This window comes from Zalophus californianus, chromosome 15, assembly GCF_009762305.2.
Source record: "Zalophus californianus isolate mZalCal1 chromosome 15, mZalCal1.pri.v2, whole genome shotgun sequence".
Taxonomy (NCBI): Eukaryota; Metazoa; Chordata; class Mammalia; order Carnivora; family Otariidae; genus Zalophus; species Zalophus californianus.
The window spans coordinates 24,282,477-24,301,133 of NC_045609.1; the positions used below are offsets into that span (position 1 = coordinate 24,282,477).

Below are 18,657 nucleotides of genomic sequence, written 5' to 3' on the forward strand. Positions count from 1 at the left end.
AAGCAACCACCTTGGAATCGTAAAGAAGTGCGCTTTGTAAGAATCAAATCCAATCCTTCCTTTTCCAGCTGACAAAGGAAACTCAGACCTCCTCCGTAATATCGGACTACAAGTCCCAGCATGCTCAGTAAGACGGCCCGAGCGCCCGGCCACCGTCGTAGGTGTGGGCCACTTGAATGGAACGTCGGGCGTAATGCAAAGCCTTCCACTGTCCGCACGGCCAGTACCTGCTCCCCCGGCGTGAGTGCGGCGTGTGGGTCGTGCGCGTGCGCGCTCGCCGGAGGTGCGGGGCGGGTGCGCCGGGCTGTTGCGGGCGCGAGGCTGCTGAGGTTGGCCGCGGCAGTGCCGCGCGCCCGAAAGACCGGTACTTGCGGGGCCTCTAGCTTCGCCCCGGGCTGCGGGCAGCCCTGGCGGCCGCGGGAGACCGCAAGGGGCGGAGGAAAGCAGGGGGCGGCGGGGGCCGGCCTCGGCACGCGGAGGAACAGCCGAGCATGCCCCGAGACAACATGGCCTCCCTGATTCAACGGATCGCCCGCCAGGCGTGCCTCACCTTCCGGGGCAGCGGGGGCGGCCGCAGCGCTTCCGACCTCGGCGCGGCTCCGAGCCCCGAAGCCTCGATGCCGCAGGGCTTCCCGGAGAACCTGAGCAAGCTGAAGAACCTCCTGACCCAAGTCCGCGCCGAGGACCTGAACATCGCCCCGCGTAAGGCCACGCTGCAGCCATTGCCACCCAACCTGCCGCCGGTCACCTACATGCACATCTACGAAACCGACGGCTTCAGCCTCGGCGTGTTCCTGCTCAAGAGCGGCACGTCCATCCCATTGCACGACCACCCGGGCATGCACGGCATGCTCAAGGTGCTCTATGGCACCGTGCGCATCAGCTGCATGGACAAAGTGGAGGCGGGCGGCGGGCAACAACCGCGGGCCCCGCCGCCAGAGCAGCAGTTCGAGCCACCGCTGCAGGCCCGGGAGCGGGACGCCGTGCGGCCGGGCGTGCTGCGTTCGCGGGCGGAGTACACCGAGGCCAGCGGCCCCTGCGTCCTCACTCCGCACCAGGACAACCTGCACCAGATCGACGCTGTGGACGGACCCGCCGCCTTCCTGGACATTCTGGCCCCGCCCTATGACCCCGACGATGGCCGGGACTGCCATTATTACCGGGTGCTGGAGCCCGTCAGGGACAAGGAGGCCTCCGCCTCGGCCTGTGACCTGCCCCGAGAGGTGTGGCTCCTGGAGACCCCGCAAGCCGATGACTTCTGGTGCGAGGGGGAGCCCTATCCAGGGCCCAAAGTCTTCCCTTGAAGCCGCTGGCGCCTAGTTGCTGTGGGCTGAAGACGTGCTCTATTCACATCTGGGCCTCGCTGCCCGCGACCCACCATAAGGGCTCTCTCCCTACCCCCAGGCCTGGGCGTTGGATCTACTGGAATGGGCTGTAGCCGCTTCCTCCGGAGCCGTGGGAAGCACGGGCGCCTGGAGTGCAGCCACGGGGCCCGGTTAGGGGGTGGGGAAGGCTGGTAGGCTATGTTGTTTCCTGGCTCTGTCACTGCCACCGGGGTTTTGATTTGGGGGAAGGGGGGTAGGGGACTATCTGAAGCGCTTCCATCCTAAAGCCATAATGAAAATATTCTTTTTTCTGTTCCCTATCCTACACAAAATACACTAAATGCTCCCACCCCCCCCCCCTTCCCCGGGTAAATAGGGTTTGTTTTCCACTCATATCTTAATGCCCTTTTACTTATTGTTATAGTTTTAACTTATTGACTGCATGACCCAGTGGTTTGAATTTTTAGTTCAAGTCAGTGGTAAGAACTAGGCTTAGAAAGATGAGCTACTATTTAAAGTGAGCTGTGCTGCCTAATTAATTCGTTGTGGAAATTAGATCTTTTTTCCAGAGTTGGGGCATCACCCCCAAAACAACTATGCATGTAGAGGACAAGATTTAATTTCTTTCCTCCCCCTGCCCAGTAGCCACATCTGGTTTACTCTGGCAGCATCTACTTAGAAATTCAGCACCTGCGTATCTCAGTGACAAATGGTCACTTACAGCTTATCTTCCCCGTGAGTCTCCAGATCTGTGAGTTGAACAGATTTCTTGTTGCAGATTGACCTTTAATGCAAAAACTATATTATCCTCAAATGACCTTTTTTTTTTTTGTCTTAGCGTGCTTTAAGAGGTGATAGAGTAATTCTGTTTTCTAAGAAGATTCAAAGGAGCTGAATCAGTATGCTTCCAAACAACTGAATGTAAAACACTCCAAGCCAGCTGTTGAATTCCATGCCCCTATTTACTTCCAGTATTTTCCTGCAAAAATAGAGAAAAATGTTGATGACTGTTTCAAATTCTCTCAGGAGCTCTAATGTTCCAGAAGGCCGGTGGTTCCAGCTGTGTTATTTTGGTGGCAGTGTTCTCAAAACTCTTCAAAACAGTAGAGAGCCAGTGCTTGTTTCATCCAGTGTGGTTTTCTATAGGAAGAGAGAAGGCACAGATGATCAAGGCTACAGAATAGAGAATTACTATACTGCTGGCCATTTTAGAGCACCAACTTGGGACAAAACACTTCCTAACCTCTTAAACAGTTGTGCTATCTGTAACTAGTTTAATTTTTGTCCTTTTAGTAAGCTCAGCAACTTTACCTGTTTACAAATGTATTTACACCGTTTGCTTCAGGCTATGGAGCACTATTCCCCTTTTTACTATTTATAGGATTCCTTTTTCACAACACTTTTAATAAAAACAAACTGTAGAAATAAACACGTTAAAATCTGCCCAGCTGTTGTCTAAGCCCTCTTGATTGACTTGCCCAAATGGCAATCCAGTTCTAAGGTCTGTAATAAAGGGAGATTTGCTATTGGCGGAAAGTGTTGACCCTGTAGAGAAACAGTATGTGCCTTTGCCTCTTTGCGCACAGTGGGTTACTATGGCACAGAATGAAGGTCTATTCCCAAATTTTTAAATAGAATAAAAAGGCAAATTTCTTGATTTTTTTTTTTTTTTTAACAAAAAAGATGCTTATTCAATGCGAAATGCCACTCTGTTGTAAAACCTGAGACAGGCATAATGCCAAGCATTTCTTCCAGGTTTGCTAACATTGTTTTATGGTAGCTTCACATTCTGGTATAGTTCAATATGCCTTGGGGACAGTTTAAAGCCGTTCTTAATGCCATTCAGCTTAAAAATAATCCTAGATATGCAAATGATGATTTTCTTAGAAAAGTGTTTACAAAATGGGTTTTTTAATAGCACAGTAATGAATGTGAATGGTTACCAATCACATACCTACCTGTTCTGAATTATAGCCAAAAGATGATTAACTTCTAAAGATTATTTATAGTGATATATATGCTATAATACAACCTGGCGTACATTAAACCAACAAAAACTCATTCTGGCAGTAGGACAGTAATAAGGGAGGAATTGTTTTTCCAAACTTTAAAAGTTCTCAAGTACAAACAAGTTGAATGAAAAAAAAAAAACTAAGGTGCTTTTCAAAAGAATAACTGAAATTGTTGCAGGCCAAAATAGCAATATATCTCTAATTTAGTTCAATAAGAACGGTGAAACTTTTGGTTCACTAATAAATTCTGAGGAAACTAATGGTGAAAACAAATTGTTTCAGTGAGCCACTAAGGAAAGAATATTCTTAATATAAATACAAAATGTGGTGCAGCAAAGCTGTCACCTCTCTGCATAAACTGTTGGTCATGACTGACTTGATGTGCTGCTGTTGTATTTCCATATATTCCTGCAATATAGACTATATAACAGCTGTGGGAAAAATTTGTCTTCCTCTACACAGACTAATGAGCACAATGATACTAACCACTTTTCTGTTGAATAACATGCAATAATTGCCTCTCATGAGTGAGATGTCCATCTCAATACTCCTAAAGCTTTTTTATTCTCTGGTTATATCAAAAGCCAGTTATATTAATGGAGAATATGGTGTACCTACCTACTACTTTATAAGAATTGACTTTTTACAAAGCTTGATTTGCATGGGTTGAGTTTACACTAACTGCTGTTTATTAATGAAAATCTTGGGCCTGTTTTAAAGAAATACTTGTCAACAGGAGTGGGTTCTCTGAACTTTTAAGACTAATTGACCTTAAATTCTTCTGAAATCCATACCTTTTATTCCTCCTTTTGCATTGTTCCCTTGTAGGTGCCTCAGCCTTGGCATCTCAGGAAGACTCTTACTGCTCATCTAATCCCAGTGACTGTCTTGTGCCCTAGCTCTACTGCTCAGCAAAGCAGTATGTCTTTAATTCAGGGTTCAACCCATTACTCTTCAACTCTAACCTGAGGGCAGTGCCACTCCTGTAACCCTCAAAGTTTGAATCCTGAACTCCAGATTACAAACAAGCCAGCCACTGATCATTTCAGTGTAATGAAGCGTCTACTGTCAAGGAAATCATTTGTTAAGCCCCAGATACATACTGAGTTTTCAGATCCAGAGATGTTTACATTTCTGGATTAAAATCAGTGTACTTATGGAAAATAAAGGCATGTTTGAAATTGTTTAGAGGTAAATCTTTTTTGATTATTGCAAAATGGAGAAGAAAAATACTATGATGTCTACATTTTAATTACTATTAAAGATTTAGTCTATACAGTAGGATTATGTTGTATTGAAAACCGGTGGCTTTCTGCAGATTCTAAAGCCCAAGTAATAGTATGAACTTAGTCTCTTTCCTTGAGAGTGAGCTTTGAAACAATCTGATTGAAAACGCATCTGAAACTGTCTAATCATGTTATTTTGCTACAACAGAAAATAGTCCCTTTATATTTAAGCTAAGGAAAATAAACTAGTGCAAGAAAACAAACATACTTTTATCCATGAAGGAAAGAATCTTTGGACTTTATTTCTTATCTTTACTTTTTCTGTAAAGTTTAATTGCAGTTTGGAATGGCAGCATCATAAGTACTTGATGATGCTGACCATTCATTCCCACCAGTTAAAATATCAACTACAGCCACTTTTAATATATATCAAACAGTTTGGCTTAATTTCATTAGCAGTTGGTATTTAAATACACTGATTTATGAATAATTGAAGACCTTATTTAGGTTTAATAGACCTTTTTTTAATATGCAGTGAACCATAGCAAATGCATTATGATCTTTAAGCAATTAACTCTCCAGAAGTTTTTTTTTTTTTTAAGATTTTATTTATTTATTTGAGAGAGAGATTGAGCATGAGCGGGGTGAGGGGCAGAGGGAGAAGCAGACTCCCTGCTCAGCAGGGAGCCTGATGCCAGGCTCAGTGCCGGGGCGCAGGATCATGACTTGATCCAAAGGCAGATGCTTAACCAACTGAGCCACCCAGGTGACCCCAGAAGTTTGTTTTTAATAAGAATCCCCAGTAACAGCTGTACCATCAGAAATACTATTCAATAAGGCATACTGAATGTAAGAAGGAGCAGACTTAGCTTTATATGCTTTATTTCTTGAGCAAAGTAAAAAATGAGGCACTTGCATGACAGTACCCTGAATGTTTCAAGCTGAGGGTAAAATCTGATTAAAGATGGATCTAACATGTTAAAATCAAGTAAAAGTCACCAAGTTGTCTGTGAAAAAGCACCAAGATGTGTTCCTTATGGTATGTTATGCCACTTCAAGCCCACAGCAAGGTGAAAATGGTTATGTAACCAATTTGACTACCATCAAAATATTTAATCTTACTCTTTTAAAAATGACTTCTTAAAAGCCTTTTTTAGTCCTGCTTTATAAAGTTGTTTACATCATCTTGATTAAAGGTGTTCTGAAATTTAAATTGGCAAGACAATTCTAGATCTTCTTAAACTTAGGTGTACTATATTTTAATATAATGAAATTTTGGTAGGAGGGGAGTATTCATTAAAAACACATAATTATCAAAATGTGGCATTGTTTAATACATATTTTAACAAAATTAGCCAAGCAAGGATGATAATATGCTGACAAACTAGGAAATATGAATCTAATGGAGTAACACCAGTCACTAGAACAATCTGGCACTGAAGTTTAGAAATTTCTATTTCGCAGTTACAGAAAGATATTCTGTATCTTTGAAATAGGGAAAGAGAGGAAATAAAAGGATTAATTACCTCCACAAGTTAGATCTCAAAATTCCAGTGCTCTGAGGACACAGTAGCTGGTGCCGTCTGCTGTTCTAAAATAAAGGCCTTCGAGTATCCACCATGTATGAAGGCGGCTAACAGTGGCAAAGGACAAACATGACCATTTTCAGAGGATAGAGCTGAACAGTGAGTATTCCAACAGGTTATGCTTGTGTGAAGATCCAGAAGCTGTGGGTGAATTGAAATGATCCTGAGGCCCAATTTTAGAGTACCAGTAACTTCACAGAGACCCGACCCATTTACTTTGTATGACAGGTAGATAAATTGTTGGGGTTATATTTTAAAATCACTACAAAGGGCTTGCAGTAAAATGAACCCTGTAGTGTATTCTTTTGCAAGTCATTATCCAGTACCATGGAGGCCCGTATATGCCTATTTAATTTGCCTATTAAAGAAAGGGTGTCTTCCTTTGAGATTTTCTTTGGCTGCTGTACACCCATCTTATCTAATGAGCTGGGTATTTTGATAGTCTCTAGACCCACCAAACCTATGGCAGATTAGTGATCCTTCCAAATAGGGGTAATCAGGGAGAGAAGACTAGAGAGAAATGAGTCCTGGGGTAATTCCTTTGGCAACCCATTAATGCTGTCTTCAGCAGTGTCTGAGTGCATTTTTGATCTGAAGAGGTGATAGCACTTTTCAAAAAGTTTTCTGTGGTCATGAGACTAATCCTGGAACCTAAAAGTCATTTCCAGCTTGACCACGCCACCACACTTTCCACAAAGCCACATCTCGTCTGAGTTCCTGGCCTTGGTCAGGGTTCTGAAAGCAGCCACAAATGTGTAGTCTCCGAGTGGGCACTTGTTTGTAAGTATTTATTTTCCGGAGCCCACTCAGGAGCCAAGAGAAGCTATAGGCTGTTATAGAGGACGGAACAATGAGTCAAAACAACGCCTCCCCGCTTTTACACTAATGCATGGGGGAAATCCCCGGAACACTAGTGTTTGATTATGAATGGAGATTGCTTTGGGGGTGACCGGGCTGGTGTTGAAAGGCAAGCAGAGATCCTGGCTTGGTCAAAGCACTAAAACCCACTGGATAACCATGGAATTCCCTCCCAGGAAATCCTTCATAAATGATTTCTGCAGCAAAAATATTGTTGAAAAGTATTTATTTACACTATAGTCATAAACCATCCATTATCTGAACTTCAGTTAGTGGTTTTGTGTTAGAATAAATCATTTGTATTTCCACAACTATTAAGAGCTAATAACCAAACAAGTCAGCTCCAGTAATATTATTTACATTCTTATCTGCAATTCGACTACAAAGGTAACACTTTTAAGTCACAAAACAGAGCATACAAAAATATACTTTCTAAAAAAAAAAATCCAAATATTAATAGGCAGAAATATACAGCCATACTAAACCCAGGGAGTGATTTTTTTTTCCATAGTAAGGCAACCCATTTACATGCAGACCCTGTAACATTGTCTACATCACACAAGGCACCAAGTACACTTCCAACACAACTGCATGCATCCTAGTTTCAGAGAATATATGTACATCCCCCTTTAAATAAGTTAACTTCTGACTCATTTCAAGAGATCATAAATGCTTTACTTTTTTTCCCAAAGGTTCAGAACTTGGAGAACAGTGCACATCAAAAAATACACAAAATCTGAGTGGATATACACTGAAAAAATAGTCTTTACGTTTCTCAAACAACTCAAAAAGGAGCAGATATTGCTATGTCCCTCCCATCACATTGCACTTCCGTTCTTTGAGTTTATAATACATATTGCTTAAAGGGTTAGAACGACTAGACAAGCTTTGATTCACTGTTCTAGGGCGACAGAATGCAGCATAAAGGCCATGCTTCATTCACTGTACAGCATCCCCAAATCAGTCCCAAGCCATAAAGTGCACATCAGCTTTGCTTCTTTCTGCTGCCCCCACCTGAAGGGATCAGCATCTCCCAACCTACTGTAGAAAAAGTCTCAAATCAACTCTGACATCCAGAGTCAAAATCCTGTAATGGGACAAAATATGAGAGAGAGGAAAGCAAAAACCTAGTCAAATAACCCTTTAAAGCAGGGTCAGGCCTCAGCCCTCTAGGCCAGGGGCCCCCTCCCAACCCCTTTCCGAGCCTACCCATTACGTTGGGGTGATGATCGTCAACTCACCTAAGAGAGACTACAGTGGGCAAGGTTTTGGGAAGGACCTGCTTCTAAGTGAAAAGGGGACAGTGCTGGGCTCCACCAAGGCCCTTTGCCCAAGGAAGGGAGAGAGGGGCAGGAAAGGGTGGTAGTGTTTGTTGTGCAGCTCGAGTGGACCAGTGGACGAAGGGCCTCCGGGGCCTCAAGGAGCTGGTGTGTCAGCCTGAGGCTCCTCTCAAGGTGTCCGGGTCCGAGAGGAACAAGGGGCAAGGGACCCTCCACCGATAGTGCTGCTGTTGCTGCCGCACAGGGGCCCCCCAGCCTGCGAGCCTCCGGGGCATGAGGCCGAGGAGGCCCCAGGCCCGGATGAGGAGGGGGCGCTGCTTTTGCGCTCCTTCTGTCTGAGGTGGATCTTGGTGTGGCGCTTCCTCTCGTCACTCCGGGCAAACTTGCGGCCGCAGTAGTCACAGGCAAAGGGCTTCTCACCAGTGTGGGTGCGGATGTGGGTAGTGAGGTGGTCACTGCGGCTGAAGTTACGCATGCAAATCCGACACTGGAATGGCTTGTGTCCCGTGTGGATTCGGATGTGCCGGGTCAGCTCGTCCGAGCGGGAGAAGCGTCGGTCACAGCCTTCTGCTGGACACGGGTAGGGCCTCTCGTGCACTGGGGTCTTGCTGGGCCTGTTGGGGTACTTGCGAGGCCGCAGAATGGGCCGCAGTGGCAGGTGGTGTGGGTTATAGGCGGCGGCAGCGGCGGCTGAGCTGCTACCAGCCAGCCGGGGTCCCTCACTGCCTCCACTGGCCCCTGGCCCTGTGGCCGCAACACTGGGGCCTCCCAGGGTAAAGTTGCGGATGGTGGAGAGTGGAGTGAGTGGAGGAGGGACTCGCAAAGAGTCCAGAGGGCAGGGGAAGGGTTTGCGGTCTGGGCCAGCTGTACCATGTAGGTCTCTCTGGCACTGTGTTGGGAAGAATCCAGGATAGTCTGGGATCATGGGAAAGAGACCAGGGTCCGTGGCTGGCTTAGGGGAGGGGTAGGAAGGAGGTGGTGGGTAGGCCAGAGAGGAGGAGGTGGAGGTGGTGGCTGCTGACAGGAATGCCGAGGGGTCCTGGTAGATGTCTCCTGCACAGCCAGAATAAGGAGGCGGTGGCGGTGGAGAGTAGAGGTGGTCCAGGTCAGGCTGGGTCTGAGACATGGTGCACACACCCAGGGGTCCTGTGGCCAGTGGGTTGGGGGAGGCAGAGGTGACGCTGGACGAGGCCGTGGTCGAAGCCGGGGAGGAAACTCCCTGCAGGATGCCTGCACTCACAATATTGATGATGCCTTCTGGGTAGCAGCCGGCACCAGGGTACTGGGGGTCAATGGAGAACTTGCCCATGTACGTGAAGGTCTGGTTTCTAGGTGTGGAGACGGGAGCAAAGCTGCTGGGATATGGGAGATCCAAGGACCTCTTCTCTCCAGTCATGTCAATATTGATCATGCCATCTGGGGAAGGAACAGAAAGAATGGAGGTGGAGCAATGAGAATGCAGCCAAGTATCCCTTGTCATCCCCTCTAAACATGGGTCCATTCCCAAATCCCAAGATCCTAGCACAGTAGAGCTGGGGGCAGAGTCCAACAGGTGGGAAAATTGCAGCCCAGAGACAGTAAGAAGAGGGCAGCCCAGGAGCCCACTGGCAGCCAGTGACAGTCTGGGACTCAAACTACCTCCAGGAAAGCAGGATGAGCTACTCCCAACCCCCACACACAGCCATCTGTGGCTCTTGTCCCCAATAAACACACCCAATAATAGCAACAACAATATTTAAAAAATTCCCCATCTGCCTGGAACTTCTCTCCCTCTCCTTTGTCTGGGGGTCCCACGGCTGGGGCTAACAGACACTAACCAGGAGACTGATCCCAGCCAGTGCCGCCCGAGAGAGGGGAGCCTGAGGAGATCAGTGATTTCCTGGCTGCTACCCATCCGCGGTGCCTTCCCTCCCTCCCTCCCTCTCCAAGCTGCGCTACAGCTGACGGCTGCTGGAGGGTATGGGGCGCTGCAGTGGAAGGAATCTATAGGTTTCCTCCTCTTCCCAACCTTCTCAGCCTTGTCCAACACCCGCACGCCCCAACCCAAGGCCAGTGGCGGAGCTTCGAGGAAGGAGCGGGGGCCGCGAGGGGACCACTTTCCACTGCATCGCCAAGGAAACCAGCGGCGCGGGTGCCCCCGCGGGCCTCCTTCCGCAGCCAGGGGGCCGCTTCCCGCCGTTGCCCGCCCTCCTCCTCCTTCTTCCCGCCTCGCCAACCCCCTCAACTTCACGGGCGGCGCGCAGGTGGGGGCGCTCCTTCTGGCCGCTCCCGGAAAGCGCTCGGAGATTTTTCCCGGGGTCGGCTCTGCCCGGGAGGGAGCGGCGGACGCTTTCCTCTGGCGCTTTTCCGCCGCTCGGCTCTCCAGCTCTCCTCCGGAGCCCCGAACTTTCTCGTCACTTTGTCCCTGCCCCGGGAGAGGGGAGGCCTGGGTACCGCCGGCCCACGAGCCGGCACAAGCCCGACGCCTGGTGCGGCACCTCTTCTACTCTAATCCCTGCGCCCGCCGGGAGCTGGGCGCGCCGCGGCGCACGCACGGCCGCTCGCTGACGACCTGGTGCATCTGCCCGCGCGCTCAGCTCCAGCGATCGGGTCCTTGCTCCCGCGGGCTTCTCCTGCACCCCGTTCGGTCAACACCGTCCACCTCGCGCCCCAACCCTCTCCTCCAAAGTCCTGCAAACGCACCGCACCCCACCCACCACCTTCGAGCCGCGTGGGTCCCGGCCCGCGAAGGGAACATGCGGCTTACCTCCGGCCACTCCGTTCATCTGGTCAAAGGGTCCTCCCAGTTCGGCATTGGGGAAGATGGTCACCGACGTGGCGGCGAGGTCCTCCACCGGGTAGATGTTGTCAGACAGCTGGTGCACAAAACCACTGAGAGTTACTGGGATTTTGTCTACGGCCTTGGCGGTCATCATTTGCTCCTCGCACAACCTGGAGACCCAACTCCCTCTCTACCTGGAGCGTCAGAGAAGCCGTTTTGGAGAGGGATTGGACTGAGTCTAAGTTGGTATCTCCTTTTGCCCTCCACGCTTAAAAGCAACCACACACACAAAAAAAAAATCCAACAGAAATAAAACTAGCAAACAAGTTGCTGTTTTTTCTAAGAAAGCATAAAAATGACTATTTGCCACTGACTCTCTCCTGTGTTCCGGCTGGGAAGCCAGGAGTTGCTGGTGTAGTGTTATTATAACAGTCAGTGTGTCCCCTCGCCGAGCTATTAATCAATTGCTGCTCTCTCGGTTAGACGGAAAGTGTTGCTGTAAGTATTTATGGGCAGGTCCTCAATGCCCGTGACGTCGCTGCCCATATATGGACTGAGGAACAGGGCTGGGCCAGGCGGCTTCTTGCCGTCACATGGCCGATTTGCATACGGGCTCGGCAGCGCGGGCTCCGCCGGGCTCGCGACTCCCGGCTCTCAGACAGCAGGGAATCGCGGGGGTCTAGGGCGCGTAGCCCAAGCCCCAGTCCCTGTCCAGGGCGCACGGCCCAGCGGGGAGCGGACGCGCCGCGAGTCCGGCTCAGGCCACCGGGGAAGAGCTTGCGGGTCCTAGCTGCGGCGAGGCCTCCCCGGGCGGGGAGGAATTCCGGTTCTCCGGGACTTTCCAAAAAAGGCGAAGATCCGGTGCCGGCGGCTCCGCCTCCCCAGCCCTTGTTTGGGAGCCATTCCGGAAAATTAAACTTCGGAAAGAAACCGAGCGGAGCCGAGACACTACAGTCAAACCCCTACTCACTTTCTTGGCAGCTCAAAACCGCAAGCAAAAGGAGGCAGCGAAGAAAAAAAAAAAAAAAGCTGCATGCATTCACGGAAGCTGACTGTTTTTTTCTGAATTACTTGGTGGAAAGAAGTGGCTGGTGATAAGAGTGAATGCGGTATTGCTTTTTTGGAAAGTCTGTTCTATTTATACAGGAGCGAAAACGGAACAGGTTTGGGGTTGTTTGTTTGTTTAAGTATTTCGGGCATCTTGGGGCTGGGGAGGTAGACCCTAGGAGGAGCAGAATAACTGCGGCGAGCTTCGAGAGAAATCCTCAGCCGGAGACACCCCCCCTTCCTCTGCCCGCGCGCTCCCCGCCCCCCTTCAGCTGCTGCGCTGAGCGGGCGCCCTTCCCGGCGCGTCTGGGCGGTCGGCTGTGTGGGGGCGTCCAGATGGAGGCTTGGACACTCACCCTGCCCCGCCACGCACACGCGCACACACACACACACTCTTACACTCACACACGCTCCACTTCCGCTACACACACTCCCGCCCCCGCTGCCTTCTTCACACACCCACTCGCACACCTTACGCTACACACCTCCCTGTTGACAGCGCGCCGGGGCGCCCGCCTAGCCAACAGAGTGCCCGGCCCGCCGAGCGCGCCGAGGGCTGCGGCACAGGGTGCTCTGCCATGACACCCCTCCTCACCTTCTCTCGCCGGACCGGCAGCCCCCGACCCCCGAGAGCCTACAATCGGGGGGGGGGGTACGCCCTGCCCTCCCCCGAGCCCTACTCCACAACACGCACATTTGGAAGAATCCTCTTGCTTTGCCTCGCCAAGAGCCACCTCGGTGAGCCCAGCGAGGTCCCGAGTTACAGCAAACAGCGTCGCTAATGCCAATTTCGAGCCGCCATCACCCCACACGCGTTTCCCTTTTTGAGTAAAAAAACAAGAAAACTATCCCGGATGGAAACCTTTCTGTTTAGTTCCCAAAGCAGTTTTTTAAAAACTTTTCCGAGGTCCAGAAAGCGGTGGGTTCTGGCTCGCTGCACGCACCGCTCCCGCCTCCCGGCCCACAGCCGGAGCGCTCCGGGCTTGGTCCGGGCCCCGCGGGAGGCTGGTCCCAGGTGCCCAAGCCGGCGTGCCGCCGCCGGCCTGGCTCTGTCCCGCCCCAAAGCCGCCAAGACCCGGGATAGAGCGCGGGGGCAGCTTCTGGGGCCTGGCCAAGCCCTTTCCCGCCCCCGGCCAGGGACGGCCCCAGCCTCGTGGGGGCCCGGGAGGGCGAGAGCCACGACGCCACGCCGTGGAGGAAGCGCGGCGCTGCAGGCGGCTCTCCAGCCGCTCACCTGCCGCGGCCACGGCCGCCGCCGCAGCCAGCCCGCTCCCACCCAGCCCCGCACGCGGGGGATGCCGGGCACGGGGAGGGGGGGCCGGCAGCGGCTTCTGCTCCTCCGACCAAGCGTCGCGTCTCCCCCTGCCCGCCGCGAAATCGTCTTCAAGGGGGGCCGGCCACCTTCCTGACTTCAAACGCCCAGAAAAAAAATTGGGAAAGTTTACCGCTCGCACTGCGCGCTCTTTTTCCAATTGGAGATAAATATAAAAGGGAAAGGAAGGAAATCGCAGCGACGTTAGCGCCCTTGTAGATACCCCACCCTCGGCGTAAACGTGCAAAGTCCCATTTCGTTTAAAAAAAAAAAATAAAAAAAAAGGAAAAGAAAAGAAAAGAAAGCTGCGCTCTTACCACGTGCGCCAGCCCGCTCCGCCTGCGCTCCGGCCGGTCCCGCGATCCCCGCGCTGACCACCGGCAAGACGACGCCTCGGAGGGGAGCCCGACTCGCATCTCCAGCCTTGAGTCCGAAAGAAATGGGGGGGGGGCAAATTATGCAAATGTGGGTCGTGGCACCAAGACTCGGGTTACGGCCCCCGCCGGCCTCGGAGGTGAGGCACCCAACACGCACGCAGCAGGCGCGGGCGCGGCGACTGCTAGAGCTTCGCTCCTCTCCACGCACATGGGCGGGCGAGTCGCCGGGGCCGCCCCGCGGTGGGCGCTGCTGCCAACCCCGCCGGCGGCCACTCCGCGCGGCCCGGAGGGGGAGCTCCTGGACGCCCGCGTGCCGGCTGAGAAGGGCGCAAAGGGCAGGACGCAGGCTGGGGGCGGCCCTGGCATAGGGGAGACATGCGGTCCTCGCTGTTACCCTTCCCGAAGGAGGATGCTGAGTTTGGGGGTGAGACCGGAAAGGGGGCCCCACCGAGGAGAGGCGGGCTTGCCTGGCCCGTCTGACAGGCACATTAGAGTAAGTGGGAGTGACTGACCCACAGGAATTATCCGGAGCTTTCTAACAACTCACAACTCCCTCAAGAGCTGCACCGTGTCAAGCCCGCCGTGTGCCTGGGGTGGACTGGGGTAGGGGTGACGAAGAGCGGCCGCGAGGCTCCACGGGCTCCCGGGAGGGCGCCTGGGGCCCGTCCTGGGAGGCCCTCCCTGAACCTCTGCTGGAAACGGGTCAGTAGATACTTCCTGTAACCAACCACCTTCTTCTTTTCTTCTTTTTAGAAGAATGCTAATGGAACGAAGGCTAGGCACACTCATTTCAAGCCAGCCACTCCGTGGTAAGTAGTAAGAAAGCTCAAGTGACTCGCCTAAAGTCACGCAGCTAAGTGGTGGTGTTCAAACTTGCAAGCGGATCTTCTGACTCCAAGTACAGTGCTCCGGAGGATCGCTACCTCCTTCTCTCGGGAAAACCCAGCTCCGGAAAGGGAACAGCTCTTTGAGGACTGAGAGCCTGGTTCGGCCCGCTAGAGAAGAAACAGGTCACCTTCACCAGCTTCGTCTCTTTTCTTTGACATTTCTGAGGAGAGGAAAGCTGAGGTCAGGGCTTTCAAAGGGCAAGGGCCACAGGACCGTCATGGACACACACTCCTCCCCAGGGTGAAGGCAGAATTAGAATTCTTGGGCTCTCTAGACCTATGTTGTGGATGGAGTAAGCAGGTTGGCACAAAGCCAGCATACTAATCGGCCCTGGAATAGGAGAAGTCAAGCACACAGTACCCTTCCTGGAGGGAGTAAGTGAGTAAAGAAAGAGGTAGAGACCGGAAAAACTCCGCAGGTGTTTACAGAACCCCTACTGTGCTGGGGAGGAGAGAAGCAAGGAAGGGGGAATGTGGCAGTTAGTATGGAGATGTACTACCGCCTCTACTTTTAGGCGCTTGAACTTTTTCTGATCAAAAAACTGAAAGAGCCAACCAATTACAAATAAATTGATTCTTAAATCACCCCCCCCAAAAAACCTGAAAAAAAAAAAAAACCTAAACAAATAAATGTCTTTCTTTAAAATAGAGTTGGCAAATTGCCCAAGTAAATGGGGCACTCCAAGATATGTCAGGATTATTAATGCCAGATTCAGATGTGCTTTGTCCTGAATTCCAGACCCCAAAAGTAAAAGGGCAAGGAAGGAGAGGAGCATCTGGTGGGCTTGCCCCTGCAAGTGGGGATTTGGGTGGGAGGGAAGAGCAAGGTTGGCAGCCTGAGACTTCTGGCTAGTTCTCAGAGTCCCCTCTGTAAGTGGTTTCCAGCTTCTTTCCCCATGATGTGGACTGAGAATCACAATCGGCCATGAGGCGTATCACAAATAATGTGTTAACATTTGCATTTTGATTTTTTAAGAAATATTCTTACCATCATCAGAGGCCATTCCTATTGTAATATCCTTTTCACTCACTCCCATTCTAATCCAGCAACCGGAGTGGGAATTAAAGGGATGTCAGAATTGCTCATAACTGCAGACACACATGAGATTATGGATCCGAACTCTAATGGCATAGGACATGTGCATCTCAGTGAAGATCAGGCTGATTGCCAACTCTGCTATCCAGCGAGGCCTTTCTTAAAGGCGCCCCTGTGTGCCGAGAAAACTGATAAATGATTCCCTGCATTCAGCATCTCACTAGGCATCTGGTAATCCCAGAGACTATAAACCAAGTACAGATTATGCCAGTCAGCGTTGTTGAGATGCCTGGGAGAAGTATTGCAACCAAAATTGTGTTTTGTTGGCACAAATCCCCTGGTGAGGAGGAAGTAAGACCACTGTGATCTCATTTTGTAGCAGTAGCAGCACTGGCTTAAGCAGGGGATACTCAGCTTACCCTAGAGGGTGAACCATCAGTAAGTCAACAGATATTTCTTAGTATATGGGCTGCCAAAGCAAGCACAAGTCAACAGATATTTCTTGAGCATCTACTATGTATCAAGCGCTAGGCCAAACCCTGGGCATACAGTGGTGCCTAAAACCAGGCCTGGTTCCTGCCCCCATGGAGCTTGCAGTCAATCACACAGATATACAACCACAAACAATGACAGTGTTTGACCCCAGTGACGAAAAGGACAAAGGACCCAATCAAGCCTAGAACATTGAGGAAGTCTCTAAGCCAAGATCTGAAGGATGAGCAAGGATTGAGGAAAGGTCAGTGGAAAGAGCATTCCCAGGAGAAAAAGCAGGTGTGGAAAGGCCCTAAGGGGGGAGGAAGCAGAGTGTATTTGTAGAATAAAGAAAGGCCAGTGTGGGTGGAAACCTCCAGGATGAATTCCCTACCTAGTACACCGGGGCTGAGGGTTAGCCAATGCAAGCCGGCTCCTTGGAAGCCCCTCCCTAAGCCATACTCCCCCCCAGCCCCCAAGAGATTTTAACCTATTCAAGGTCTCTCCTTTTTCTCTATTATCTTTTCTGGCTAATGACAATGGCATTTTAATTTTAACATTTGAGATTTTATTTTTTACCGCTCAACTTCTGCAAACGAATGAGAACATACCAACAAGATTTCAGCAAGAAGAGAGAACACAGAAATGCTTATTGACATCAGTATTGTGTTTCAGTGACAGTCTTAATGAAATAACACTCCTTAGTTGTCTATTTCTCAATCAGGAAATGACAGACCAAGTGAATTTTGCCCCATTGAAAATGAATAAACTGAAGAAGTACAGCCTCTCTAGTTATAAACACATCATGTCAAACCTACTGATCACTTTACCACTGCTGGCAAAAAATAAAAAGTAAACCAGTGCATCACTTATCACAATTGTTGAAGACAAGATACATATCAATCTGGGGTCTAGGTTAATAAGTGATAGTCTGTCAGATTGGTCACAAAGCCTCTAAGTAAAACTTCCATTCCAAATCACCCCTTTTTATGCCTTTAAATGTTAAATCTTTCAGCTTATACATTTAAGTGTATGAAAAATGAAGTTCACTATAACTAGGGAATTCTCGGATTTTTTTTCATACACTTATCTCTAGCCTGCTTACATTACCAGGTTATGGAAAGCAATTTTCCTTTTTCCAAGTAGTGTCAGACTTCCTACATAAGCTTTGTTTTTATGTTGAGAAAGGGATGGGACCAGTAACTGCATCTGTTGTCAGAATAGTTATTTTGCAGCGTTTAAACCAAAAAGAGAAAAAATCCAACACTTCATATTTCAACTTAATAATCTTGACAAGAATGGCCACCATTTCTTGTGGTTAAGATTATGAGCTTTGGAGGCCCAGAGAGCCTGGATTCAAATCCTAGGACCTAGATTTAAATCCTAATTCTGACATTACCTGGCTGTGTTTTCTTAAGCAACTTATATAACTTCTCTGTACCTCAGTTTATGCATCTATGAAAAGGGAAAAGATGATTATACATATCTCATAGGGTATATTGGGGATTAGATATAGTGATATATGAAAAGCACATAGCATACCATTTGGGACATAGTAAGTATTCACTAATTGTTAGCTTTTAAATTATTACCATCAGTGAACATCTACTTTGTAGGTAGATAGTATACTGTATTTTCTAGGTTCATTGCTTTATTCCTCACAACCATCGTGCGTAATTGGGCTATTTCTTCCCGTTTCACAGACGAGGGAACTAAGGCTCAGGAAGATACAGAGCTTACCCAAATTCACACAGTTGGGAAGTTGCCAAGCCAGAATACGAACTCTATTCTCTCAATTGCCAAAGCCCCCAGCTCTGAAGCATGTCACGTGATAGAGAGCAACCTGCAGCAGATAAAAGCAAGAAGAGTAGCTATACGTCCAATACTAATGTATGAAGCATTTGTGATATTTATTCTCAAATTCAGAGTTCCAGCTTCCAAGAATAATGATGATAGTATTACTGAGGACTTTCAGGTTTCGGCTGTAAGGAGAAAAGGTAACCCAGAAAACAGCGATTATTGGCACACAATTTATAACAAGCTGTGCCTTTGTGGAAAACGTCATCTAAACTTCGAAAGCAAGTTCCACATTAATAATAACCTAATTGACATGACACCTTTTCCCCCCCAGGAAGATCAAAATGCATAATGATAATACTGGTGTTTTTCCACAGAGGTTTAGAAGTGTGGGATAGAAATGCAAAATTTAGGGAGAGTGGGTTAGCCAGTGACCTGCAAATCTGCAGGCAGGCCTCCGTGAGAGACATCCCTGGCCTTCGTGTAACCCAGGTACGGGACTTGCCTCCTGCTTTGTCTCACATTGTCTCTATGCTGTTACTCTTTCAACTCCATCAATTCCCCGAAGGCAGGGGCCTCCAAGTGTGTGCCCTGTCTTTTCTCCAGCAAGCGGAGTTCTGATAGAGTCATCCCAGCAGTGAGAGGAATGAGGCCTGGCCCATCTGAGATTTGCATATGCTAT

The 18,657-nt window shown here is 49.5% G+C and overlaps 2 protein-coding genes across 5 annotated transcripts; one reads left to right on the top strand and one right to left on the bottom strand.

Annotated features, from left to right (window-relative positions):
- The first annotated feature begins 351 nt into the window (after positions 1-351).
- On the top strand, positions 352-5,111 carry ADO (2-aminoethanethiol dioxygenase). 3 transcript variants are annotated; one of them, XM_027596832.2, is made up of 2 exons: positions 352-1,261; positions 4,166-5,111. In XM_027596832.2, the coding sequence occupies exons 1-2, from the start codon at positions 492-494 to the stop codon at positions 4,209-4,211; spliced, it is 816 nt and encodes a 271-aa protein (XP_027452633.1). In that variant the 5' UTR covers positions 352-491; the 3' UTR covers positions 4,212-5,111. The 3 variants fall into 3 exon arrangements, with proteins under 3 accessions (XP_027452633.1, XP_027452635.1, XP_027452634.1); XM_027596834.2 differs by having other exon boundaries at positions 2,164-5,099; XM_027596833.2 differs by having other exon boundaries at positions 352-2,076; positions 2,164-5,094.
- Positions 5,112-7,226: 2,115 nt separating this feature from the next.
- On the bottom strand, positions 7,227-13,858 carry EGR2 (early growth response 2). Of its 2 annotated transcripts, none has more exons than XM_027597222.2 (3): positions 13,725-13,858; positions 11,034-11,142; positions 7,227-9,703 (listed from the first exon to the last, which is right to left on the bottom strand). In XM_027597222.2, exons 1-3 carry the CDS (start codon positions 13,821-13,823, stop codon positions 8,457-8,459), a joined length of 1,455 nt encoding a protein of 484 aa, XP_027453023.1. In that variant the 5' UTR covers positions 13,824-13,858; the 3' UTR covers positions 7,227-8,456. The 2 variants fall into 2 exon arrangements, with proteins under 2 accessions (XP_027453023.1, XP_027453024.1); XM_027597223.2 differs by lacking the exon at positions 13,725-13,858 and adding an exon at positions 12,790-13,130.
- Between the last annotated feature and the right edge of the window lie 4,799 nt (positions 13,859-18,657).

Coding starts and splice junctions, on each gene's coding strand:
- ADO (XM_027596832.2), top strand. CDS start 492: ATGCCCCGAGACAACATGGCCTCCCTGATTCAACGGATCGCCCGCCAG. Junction 1,262..4,165: donor CCGCAAGCCGATGACTTCTG/GTGCGAGGGGGA, acceptor GTTCCCTTGTAG/GTGCCTCAGCCTTGGCATCT.
- EGR2 (XM_027597222.2), bottom strand. CDS start 13,823: ATGCGAGTCGGGCTCCCCTCCGAGGCGTCGTCTTGCCGGTGGTCAGCG. Junction 11,143..13,724: donor GGAGCGGGCTGGCGCACGTG/GTAAGAGCGCAG, acceptor TTTGTGCACCAG/CTGTCTGACAACATCTACCC. Junction 9,704..11,033: donor GATGAACGGAGTGGCCGGAG/GTAAGCCGCATG, acceptor TTCCTTCCCCAG/ATGGCATGATCAATATTGAC.